Source organism: Gallus gallus, chromosome 4 (genome assembly GCF_016699485.2).
Source record: "Gallus gallus isolate bGalGal1 chromosome 4, bGalGal1.mat.broiler.GRCg7b, whole genome shotgun sequence".
Classification (NCBI taxonomy): domain Eukaryota; kingdom Metazoa; phylum Chordata; class Aves; order Galliformes; family Phasianidae; genus Gallus; species Gallus gallus.
In genome coordinates this window covers 90,777,888-90,789,064 of record NC_052535.1, presented here as the reverse complement: position 1 = coordinate 90,789,064, position 11,177 = coordinate 90,777,888, and the positions used below count along the sequence as shown (strand labels likewise).

The following is an 11,177-nucleotide window of genomic DNA, read 5'->3' as shown; positions in this document are numbered from 1 at the left end:
AGGCTGAGATGAACCAGGCGCTGCTTTCTGTGTCCGTGTGGGAGCTGTGCCATGAACAACTGCACACAGGCTGACTCAGGTGCATACAAAGCCTGGGCACACCACTCCCCATCTTACTGTGTGCGTTTGCTGCTGATTTCTGCTGCATGCATCTGAGCTTCCCATGCCCTGGCAGCCCCCCCATGCCTGGGCAGGTGGCAGAATACAGGCAGCTGCTCAGGGCAGGTACCTGGAGGAAAGGGTAGACACCCCTTGCAGCACAGGGAGGCTCATTTCCTGGGGTGTGCATGCATGTGGATGGCCAGTCCTCACCAGTCTCTAACAAATGAGCTCAGAGGGTGGGGAACTGAGAAGTGGACAGAAACAAATGGCATTAATGCACACATAAATGGTTTCACCTCCAGCATGCTAGCCAGACAGTAAGAAAAGTCAGGCAGATAAAATAATCCCCTCCATCCGTATCTGATCTCATGACCCATATAGAAATTACTTTGGCAATTCTATCAGTAGGAAATGGTAAACAGCAGCTGGTGGTTTACTGTGAATGAAAGGAGGCTGATAAAGGGGAAACTCCCAAAGAGGGAAAAGGGACTATAAGGGCAAAGAAATCACAAAACTGGGAGTGTTTGGGCATTCCTTCTGAAGAGCCTTCCACCTGGTCACTGTGGTGTGAAGCACGGCAATAACCCTACAGCCAGAGTGCTCTTGAGTACTCTTCCTAATGCCAGTATGGGAAAAAAACCTGGCAGAGCAGCTGTCTCACACCTGCACCATGCTAGGACCCCATATGGGAGGAGGAAGTGATTATAAGGGGACATGTTTTCTCGAACAAGAAACAGAAAAAGGTGGTACAAAGGGGCAGAATATGGCTGGGCTTTGGCAGTTCCCAAGTATTTTTCTCCTGATAAAAATTGCCAACTGGCCTACAGAGACCAAGACTGCTGCTTCATCTCAGCCACAGCTGCTTAGACCTGCGTACTCAGTAACATTGCTCAGCTGGAGTTTGGGCTTTTAGCAAAGGAGAACAGGAAGGCTCATAGGCTGTCCACATACAGGGAAGCCTGATATCCAAATGACATTCTATGCACTACGCAGTCTGGCTCCTAGCACCCAGACAGGGCAGGAGATGCCAGGATGCTGTTCCCCAAGTATGCAGACTGCGTTCAGTCATGGCACAATTACTGTGACATGCCAGGGCTATCTGTAAGCTTCATCCAGCTGCTTCACTGTTCAACACATGGAAATTAGTTCTAAGGAGGCAGTGGAAGCAAGGCAACAGGAAACAAAAGAAGGCAGACCAAATAAACTGAATCCAGAAAAAAATTCAGCAAGGTCATCTGCTCCTAGAATTCATTGCACATTTGGCTACAGGAAGGCTATGATCAGCCAAAAGCTCATTCTGTATTTGCCTTATTTCTTATGCTTTCTCAAAGCATCTAAGGCAGCATAAACTGCTTCCAGAAAGGAGAAAAGTTGGAGCACAGAGCAGCAGCCTGAGGGAGATGGCAAGCCTGGCCTACAACGCTGAGCCAGAAAAAGGATTGCTCTCCAGATCAGCAAGAGCTCTCTGCTGCATGCACTGCTGACATGTGGCAGTGCCTGTGAAGAAAGCAGGACAAAAATGCAAAAGACAAACATTGCCTTGTGTGCTTACCTCTTAGTTTTGGGCCTGTTAACAGAGAGTATGTCACTGTTGAAGCAAGAAGAGCAAGTATCCCATCCTACCCAGGAGGAGTGCAGGGCTACAGGGAGAGCACCGGTTCTAGCACAGACATTGGAGCACTTTCCTTCTTCACTGCCATTCTTTATAGTGAAAGCTGGGTCAGACACACTCAAATCCTCAGACACAGCAACTGCAGTGATGCAGATGTGCAAGTTCCCACCACAGTGTGTAAGGTGGAGCCCAGAGCTCAGTTCCTTGGAGGCTGCACTTCATCATTCAAGTTTTAGAGCCTTATGCTGGAGTCACGAGGAAGGATTATGGGCAGGTGCCCCCCCTCCCCCCCCCCCCCATGCAATACCCAGAGCTTTTCCCTGAGAAGAGAACTCCTGGGACTTGAAGCACCTGCATGGGGTCACCCCACAGCTGTGCATAGGGAGCAGCCACACACCTGTCCTGGGCAGGAACTGTATCAGCCTCTCTCAGGATCCCAAAACACCTCAGAGGCTTTCTCCAGTTTCCTGCAGCAAAACCCCAGCAGGGAAGAGGATGCAGCACAGGACAACAGCAACAAATAGGTTCGAGTTACTGCTGTGCTGTTACAGAAGCTCCTCCTTCAACCCAGACATCACATACCCGGTCAGAGCCCACTGCTCACTTCCATCTCACCAGTTTGGGAATGTGAACACAGCCCTGCACACCTTGCCACCAACTTGTGGCTCTCTGGGTGTGAGCTTGGGCTACTGAATTCATGCTTAGTCCTATGCACAGGAATATTAGACTTCTGCTTCCATCTCCATCAGCAGGCTGGTGAACCTGCAGAAGCCATCAGCAGCACAAGACAGACTGAGGGACAGGCAGCACCAAGGTGGCTGGCATAGTCCCACACAGAGGAGACAAAATCTCTCACAACCATTACCAACACCAGAAGAGCAACGTACTTTTTCCCTGTGTGGGTTTCTGCCCAAGGCTAGCCACACAGAAATCATAGCCAAACCTTTTGCCTCATAAACAGTGCAATCACAATATTTGCCATTAAAGCCAACGGGACTCAGACTGGGCCACCCTCAGCCTTCCAAAAGCACACAAGGATGAAAGGGGAATTAGCAGAGGAATGCACCAGGTTAAGCAGAAAACCTGTGACTGATGAACAGCCACTGAGCTCCAGCACAGACCTCGAGCCTGGCCCTGACCAGGAGAGTCACGCACTTTTTCAGGTCATCCCAACATGTCTCGTCCTGACTAGCACACTCAAGCATCAGCAGGACTGATTCTCACATCCCTCAATCCCTTGGCATCAGGGCATCCCAGCCAGTGCTGGAGCTGCCACCCACTGTCTCTGTGGTTTCCTCTTACCTCTGCAGCTCTGGTACAGACAGCGTGAGTGTGAACACTGCTCTCCAGGGCATCACACACCACAACACTGCATCAGCATCTCCCCAGCTACGTGCCTAACATGCCACATGCAAACACTTCATCATAAGATAAACAAATTTTAATATCAAAATAATTTTGTATAAAAATACTTTTGGAGACTGACGGCAAGCAGCCCCCCAGGCACTGCAGTGAGCATCTCAGCCCCGTGGCTGGCCCAGAGAGGAAGGCGGAGCGCAGCCAGAGCCTCTGGAGTCAAAGCAGCAGGCACAGTGCAGAGCCCACCCTCCTGCCCCACTAGGCGTCAGCGAGGCTGGCTCTGGAGCCGAGCAGCACTGGCACCAGTGCAACACTGACCCTGGGTGTGTGGGACAGCCCCAAGGAGACACAGCCCCTCAGAGCTGACGAGTAGGAGGGGCTGTGCCCCATCCCACACAGCCCCCAGCCCCATGCCAGGCCACAGAGCACAGCTGCCTGTGCCACTCCTTGTTGAGTTTGGGCCCCAAAGTCCCCCCCAGGCAGGTGCAGAGCAACAGCACGTTATATCTCTCCTAGGTCCTCATAGACAGGTGACAAGCTACACTCATCCACACACTGCTCCTTCCTCTGCCCACGCTGGGGCTTCACCACTCGGCAGTACAGCACCTCCGTGTTGTTGTTGTTGTTGCTGCTGTTCAGGCCGGGTTTGATGGCCGGCTTCTCAGGAGCAAGATTCCCTCGCCACCTGCCAGGGTCCTCGCTTCTTTCGGCACACTTGGAGATGAACGTTGCTGGGGGCTTGGGAGCAGGCACTGGCTTGGGGCCCTTGGCCTTGAAGGCAGGAACTGAATAGTCGTCAGTGCTAGGGTTGTAGGGGTACTCGTAGCCACTCTTGCCATCGTGGCCCTGCGTGCGCCAGGCCTCACCTATGGGCCGTGCCTCGTCGTAGATGCTGGTAGCGGCAGGCAGCACGCGGGGCGCGCAGCCCTCGGGCTCATCGTAGATGTGCTCCTTCCGCGCCGGGCCGCAGCCCTCAGCCCGCACCTGCTCACAGGTACCTGGGAACGGCACCCGGAGCTTCACCCCATCCACAGCCCCCGTGGCCTTGCTGTCAATGGGGTCTGCATACAGCGGGTCCAGCCTGGGTCGGAAGCCTTTCACGGAGTCCAGAGGCTCTGAGTAGAGGCTGGAGGGATCCTTGTCTGGCAGGACGGCCCGCGGTGCCTTGGGCAGAGGGGAACGTGGAGGGGTGCTGGTGATGGGGGGCTTGGCCTGCAGCACGGGTGGCTCTGGCAGCATCCGGGTCTTTAGCAGTGATATTGCATCTCTCTCCTCTGCTGCAGCAGAAGGCCGAGGTGCCAGGCCTGCCTTGGGTGCTGCAGCATCATCCCCTTCTGTGGGCTGCTCCAGGCTCAGTGCATCAGCCAGGGCCTGGCGGATCAGCACCACACTGGGGCTGTCAGATTCCAACGAGTCACAGCTCTGCTGGTTCTCCTCCACCTGAGCTTTCTGTTCCCGGATGGAGGCTTCCACCAAGCGGAAGATCTCATTGCCCTGCTTGGTCTCAAAGGTGAAGTTTCCTGGTCCAGAATCACAGCGCCTGCCAGCTTCAAAGGAGAACATCACCTGCAAGAGAAGCCAGGAGTCACGTCCTGCTCAGCAACACCTGGAGCCTTGCAGGCAACGATCCCCTGATACGCATGTGGCTGCAGCGCTGGGCCTTCACATGACCCAGCTGAACTGCTCCTTCTGCTCCCTGCTGTGAGCACTGAGGTGGTGCTTCGCTCAGTGACAGCACCCAGGTAGAGGCAGGACTGCCTATCAGGCTGGAACAGCTGTTAAATGGGGCACACAGCTGAGGGGACAGTGCTGCAGTCACCCAAGGCTAGAGCTGCAGGCCCTGCTGAAGGCTGTCCTCTTCCCTGAGCTCTGCCAGCAGGCTCAGGTTCAACAATTGGCACTAGCGTACACACTGTGAACTGAGTGGGGCAAGAAGGTAATAGCTCAGCAGGAGAAAATGCTGTGGGTATCTTAGGTAAGTCAGCATCAGTCATGCCAAAGGGAAGCAAGAAGATAAGGAATGCAAGAGAGGAATGTAGCTTTCCATGCAAAAAAGGCCAGAAGCAGCAGTTTGGTTACCAAGAGCAAGCAAAGCATTTGTCTGGTAAGCAAATCAAAGTACTTTATGTCATTAACAATAAAGAGAAGCCTTGACCAAGGCTGCACTTCTCAGGCCTGAGCACTCATGCATAAGTTCCCACCAGCAAATACAGAGACCCCTCTTGAACCTTGGTCCCTGAACCCAGGAGAGACCAAAAGTCTTTCTGATGTTAGCTGCTGCATGCCAGACGTCTCTGTGGTTGCTGTAAGAGCCTTTGAAGACAGACTTCTCTGTGTGGGTCATCCCTGCTAAGCACAAGCACAGCCAACTCCTCCCCACCAGGGGATCGAGGGGTGCAGCCACCTGCTCCTCCAGTGACTCAGCACTGCTGCCTCTGGCACCGCCATCCTGAGAACAGCTTAGCTTCCGTTTCTGTTTTGGTGAAGTGCCACAGAACACGCTGCTGGCAAGCTGCAATTAATGGCATCGCTTCTGTAAACAGCCCCAGGGAGGCCACTTTCTCCCTCCCCAGCACAGCAGGTACAGCTTGCAGTCTGTGTAGCAGCAGGATAGATGGGGAACCCGCTGCTGCAGGACACGGAGGAAGCACAGGCCCACACAGGTCAGTCAGGCTCACAGCAGCGTGCTCCACTAGGTGAACACATCCAGAGCAGAAAAGGTGTCCCAAACAGCCCATTCTGCTCCGAGTACTATCCCCCAGGAGGAATGCATGCATACTGGGAGCCATCAGAGCGCCGAGCTCCCCAGCAGCATGGGTTTGGAGTGCTGGGGGAGAGAACAAGGGTGGGCAGTGGCTGAGATGGCTTCAGTGGGAGTGGGGAAAGGACCATCCAGAGCAGGGCTGTGCAGCTAGGCCCCCCGGAGGGGGGGGCACACCACAGCTCATGCTCCTGCAGTGACACCACTGGGGAACCGGGGACAGACCAAGGGTCACAGGTGCCCCAGAGATGCTGCTGTGGTCACCAAGGGCTGCAGCAGCTGCAGAACTTGGCAGGGCCCACAGCACCAATGCCACAGCAGCCAGTGACAGTCTGTGGGGCACAAGCAGCACGCCTGGCTGTCCATCCACACACCCACCTTGTCCCGGCCATATCTCCGGAGCAGCCGGTAGGGCCAGACGTAGAGGATCTCTCTGGTCCGTGGGTCCTTCAGGATGAGGCTGTCACGTTCAGCCTTCAGCACGTAGGAACCGCGCAGCTCACACCGCTCCGCAGCCTCAGTCCGCTGCACTGTCACCCAGAAGGCATTCACTGCGGGAACAGCAGCGCTCAGGGGAGGTAGAGAAATCCCACCCCCTGCTCCCAGCACCGCGCAGCACTGCCTGTAGGAGCCCAGCAAGGGGATGGCAGCAGGATAGCCCAGGGAAGGGATAGCAGCAGTAGAACCCCACCTTCATCTCTCGAATAGTAGATAGAGTTCACGGCCATCTCCAGGACTGGTGCCTCCCCACTGCCCTCTCCACCACACTGGACAGCCACAGCAGCATTTCTGGGGCCATTCCCCTGATGAGAGAGAGATGATCAGTGCCAGCTCCTCTGCCTGCACCAGCGCCACAAGGAGCCCTTGAGGTCACTGCCTCCTGCCCCACTTCCCCCAGGCCCCACTGCCCTCCCCAAGGGGCCCATCCAGCCCAGCACAGCTCAGCCAAGCCCCCTCCCACCCAGTGCCACAGACCATACCCACCCAGAGTGACAGGGACAGAAAGAGACAGGACTGGGTAGGAGGGGCTGCATGGAAATCCTAGCATGGCCCTCGACCGAGTGCAGGGGACAGGGAGCAGATGACAGTCATAGAGGATAAAAAACTCCTCTAAGATCATCAAGCTCAACCCCAACTCATCTCCACCATGCCCACTGACAATGTCCCTCAATGCCACATCTCCACAGTTCTTGAACACCTCCAGGGACATGACCCCACCACTTCCGTGGGCAACCTGTCCCAATACCTGACCACTCTCTCCCAGCAGGCCTCCCTCCAGACCCTCCCTTAAACAAAGTCAGCACTGACACAGCCCCTTCTGTGGGACCCCTGTGCCCATGGCACCGCTGCCCATTTGACCACCAGGGCATCTCAGGCTTGGCACACAGGTGCATGCTGTGGAGGTCAAAAGCAACCCCACTTCCACACAGACGTGCTCCGGCATGGTTGATATCAGCACTCAAAGCACTGCACGGGCTCAGCAGCTCTCCCAGCCACACAAACAGGGGAGGGAGCAAATGCCATGACCCAGCCACAGCAGTCCGTGTCCTGCTTCTGCACAGCCAGGAAGACAGTGCCAGGATTAGTGCACAGACCACAGAGGGAAGCGAGCACTTCTACATTTAGCATATGCAGAACTGAAAGTGCAACGCAAACACTCTGCCGGAGGCCACATCTCCACAGCAGAGTCCCCCAAGGACCAGTGTGGTAGACGCACCCTCGGTGCCCACAGGGACCCTCCTCTGGGGCAGCCACATGCAAACCAGGGGCTCACTGATGTTCTGCAACAGCCCTTCCAGTGGATTTTGTGCTCTTGCATGAGGGTCTGAGCTCAGACCAAGCAGGAAACTTTCCCAGGGTCACGTGGCCGGGGTTGCGGCACATCTTGCAGAAGGCAAGCTGCTGCAGTTTCAGTTTAGAACTGGTCACATGAGCTCCCCCACGAGAAGTAAGGCCCAAACAAGGCCAACAGATTCTCTCTGGCTCCTAAACAGGATGCACACTGCTAAAACCCAAAGTCCAAGAGCTGACAGCAGCAGCTTCTGCTCTCCTGAAGTATCCAATACAGCAGAGCTCAACCTGGGATCAGGCAGCTGAGAACCCCTGGGGGCTTTGTTGGACTGTGCCTTCCCTCATCTTCAAAAGAAAAGGAATCAGAATGGTTTGGGTTGGAAGGGACCTTTGAGATCCTCCGGTTCCAACCCCCTGCCATAGGCAGGGACACCTCCCACTGGGCCAGGTTGCTCACAGCCCCATCCAGCCTGGCCTGGAATGCCTCCAGGGAGGGGACGTTCACAACCTCACTGGGCAACCTGTTCCTGTATCTCACCACCCTCACAGTAAAAAATTTCTTTCTATTACCTAGTCTAAATCTACCCTCTTTAAGTTTAAAGCCACTTCCCCTCATCCTGTCACTATATGCCCTTTTAAAAAGTCACTCCCCAGCTTTCCTGTAGGCCCCTTCAGGTCCTGGAAGGCCGCTATCTGGTCTCCTGGGAGCCTTCTCTTCTCCAGGCTGAAAAGCCCCAGCTCCCTCATCCTGCCCCTGCACGGGAGGTGCTCCAGCCCTGATTATTGTGGCTCTCCTCTGGACCTGCTCCAACAGCTCCATGTCCTTTTTGTGCTGGGGGCCCAGAACTGGACGCAGTACTGCAGGTGGGGTCCCACAAGGGCAGAGCAGAGGGGCAGAATCACATCCCTCAATCTGCTGGTTGTGATTCTCTTAATGCAACCCAGGGTCCAGTTGGCCTTCTGGGCTGCAAGCACACATTGCCAGCTCACGTTGAGTCTTTCATCAACCGGCACCCCTAAATCCTTTTTCTCGGAGATGCTCTCAAGCCATTACCTGTCTAACACATATCTGTGCTTGGAATTGCCCCAACTTAGATGCAAGACCTTGAAAGAAATCCCATCCTGAACTCAAATGTTCTCCGCGGCCCATTCCCAAGCTGCTCACCATCTGGACAGCACTTAACACGACATAAAACCTCACTCTCCAAGCAGATGAGCAGAAATTGCAAGCAAGCACCTTCACCTTCTTGCAGAGATCACATGCAGCAGCTCCTACACCTCGTGCTCCAGGGCAGGCCTTCAGTACAGCCCCTTGATCTCACAGCACCTTGCCAAACTCATCCTTAAGCTGCTGACCAGCTTCTGGACCCCAAGTATGCAAATGGCAGCTACTGGGTGAACAAAGGTATTAGCACAGCACTGCTCCAAGCAAGTGCTCCCTGCCTTATCACTGCTCCCACCGTACTGAAGGTGGGTGGTGGGCTCCCAGCTGAGACTCAGGAGCCCTGCCTAGGACAAAGGCTGCAACACCGTCTGCATGACACAGGGCCACAGACATGGAATGATTCCCAGTGCCACACCAGTGCCTCTGAGCTGGGCCAGTCACTGACAGCTGCAGGGAGGTCCTGCAGGGAAGCCCAGCCCTGCAGCCATAGCCTGAGTCTGGCAAGCACTGCCCAGCAGTGAAGAATCCTCCCACCCCAAAAGCAGCAGAGGGCACACGTGGGACCAGGCAGGCAGGGACCACCCTCGTGGAGCCATACAAACGCCCATACACGCAGGCACCACTGCCCTGTGAACTGCCTCCACAACGATGCAATAGACAGCTGACAGCCTGCCCTGGGGAAGGCTGTGCCACGGACCAGCACTGATGCTGGCACTGGGGAGTGACCCCTAAGCTCGGTGAGGGGCTGCTCTGTCCCCAGAGCTGCTGGTGTTTCCCAGGAGCCTGATGGGTCCCAGATCTGGGTGCTACACCATGCTCAGGGTTCAGCTTCTGCCTCTGCAAGAAAGGCAAAGGCAGCTGGGACCCGTGGAAACACCCCCAGCCCTCACCCAGCCCTCGCCAGGTGTCTGCAAGGGGGGAGCAAGGCTCTGTGCAGCAGCACAACAGCAAAGCGGACATCACAGAGCACAAGGCACGGGCAGGAACCCCTGGAGACAGCGTGCTGAGCAGCCCTGCGGTCCCACAAGCCCAACCCGGGCAGCTGCTGGAGCCGCCGCTTCGAGAGGCACCCCCGGCACGCCCGCGGCGCCTCGAGGCCGCTCCCTCGGGGCTGCGACGCCGAGAAGCGAAGATGCCACCCGCGTCCCCCGCCCCACTCACCGGAAAGGCGATCTCGCACAGCTTGGCCACCCACTCCTCGCTCTGCTGCTGCTCGGCCGCCAGGAGGTAGCTGCGGCCGCTGGTCTCCAGGCGGAAGGCGGCGGTGCCGGCCCGGGGGCCGCTCTCGGCGGGCGCGGGGGTCACGCTGGTGCAGTCCGCCAGGCGCACCACCGTCTTGTCCAGGCGCCGCGTACCCAACCGCCCGGCCGGACCCGCCGCCTCTTTGCAATCGAAGAACTCCAGGCGGGCGACGCCGTGCTGGCTGGCCGGGAACAGCGCGAACCAGCCCCGCTTCCACCGCTGCAAGGCACAGAGTCAGCGCGGGGCCGCCCCGACCCGACCCGACCCGACCCGTCCCGTCCCGTCCCGTCCCGTCCCGTCGCGGAGCGCGGCCGCCACCCTCCCTCCCACTGCGGCCGCCTGAGCAGAGTAATCTGCAGCCCCCATCGCTCGGCAGCGCCCGCGGAACGCTGGGGTCGGCTGGGCTGGGCTTGGCTCGATCCACCCCACGACCCGGAGACCGTCCGACCCCGGACCTCTCCCAGCCCCGCGCGGAGCCCACCTTGGTGCCGAACTTGTTGCTGTGCTGCACGAACAGCTGCCCCTCCTTGGCCGGCGGCTCCATCCCGCGCCGCCGCTCGCAGCGCTTCCGCCGCCGCTCCCGGGCAGAGGGGCGGGGCGGGGCGGGGCGCGCACGTGTCGGGGACGCGCGGGAGGGGCCGAGAGGCGCAGTGCGCGTGGACGGCGCGTACCGGGGCGTGTGCGTGCGTGCGTGCGTCGGTGTGTGTGCGCGTGTGTGCGCGTGTGTGTGTGGACGGCGACTCCACCACTCCCTAGGCAGCTGTGCTACTGCCTGACTGCTCTTTCTGTGAACAAATTGTTCCTAATATCCAACACGAACCTCCCCTGGTGCAGCTTAGGGCCGCCACCTCTTGTCCTATTGCTGTTACCTGGGAAAAGAGGCTGACTCGTTCTGTGCTGTCACGTCCTGCAAAGTGCTCTCAGCTCCCAGACCTACAAGAGCCCCCATCCCACACCTCGAGGTGGGAAGAGATGGAGCATTGGCCCCCCTTCCTGCAAGACTGGGTGTCACAGTCTGTGCCACGAGCACAGGTGTGCCCTCTGCACCGGAGGGCACAGATGGCTGCAGAGGAGGACTTTGTGGACACCTGAAATGCTGACACAACTGGCACAGCACACTGTAAATAGGGACCAGCTTAGGAATT

At 57.2% G+C, this 11,177-nt stretch overlaps 1 protein-coding gene across 1 annotated transcript; it reads right to left on the bottom strand.

Moving 5' to 3' along the window:
* Positions 1-3,140: 3,140 nt before the first annotated feature.
* On the bottom strand, positions 3,141-10,614 carry DOK1 (docking protein 1). The gene is made up of 5 exons (XM_015301302.4): positions 10,514-10,614; positions 9,952-10,251; positions 6,526-6,637; positions 6,213-6,385; positions 3,141-4,639 (listed from the first exon to the last, which is right to left on the bottom strand). The coding sequence occupies exons 1-5, from the start codon at positions 10,574-10,576 to the stop codon at positions 3,575-3,577; spliced, it is 1,713 nt and encodes a 570-aa protein (XP_015156788.1). The 5' UTR covers positions 10,577-10,614; the 3' UTR covers positions 3,141-3,574.
* Between the last annotated feature and the right edge of the window lie 563 nt (positions 10,615-11,177).

What these genes read in the sequence shown, in the direction of transcription:
- DOK1 (XM_015301302.4), bottom strand. Translation starts at nt 10,576, where the DNA reads ATGGAGCCGCCGGCCAAGGAGGGGCAGCTGTTCGTGCAGCACAGCAAC. An exon ending in GCAACAAGTTCGGCACCAAG is followed by an intron (nt 10,252 to 10,513) that starts GTGGGCTCCGCG and finishes TGTGCCTTGCAG; the next exon opens with CGGTGGAAGCGGGGCTGGTT. An exon ending in GGAGATATGGCCGGGACAAG is followed by an intron (nt 4,640 to 6,212) that starts GTGGGTGTGTGG and finishes CTTCTCTTGCAG; the next exon opens with GTGATGTTCTCCTTTGAAGC.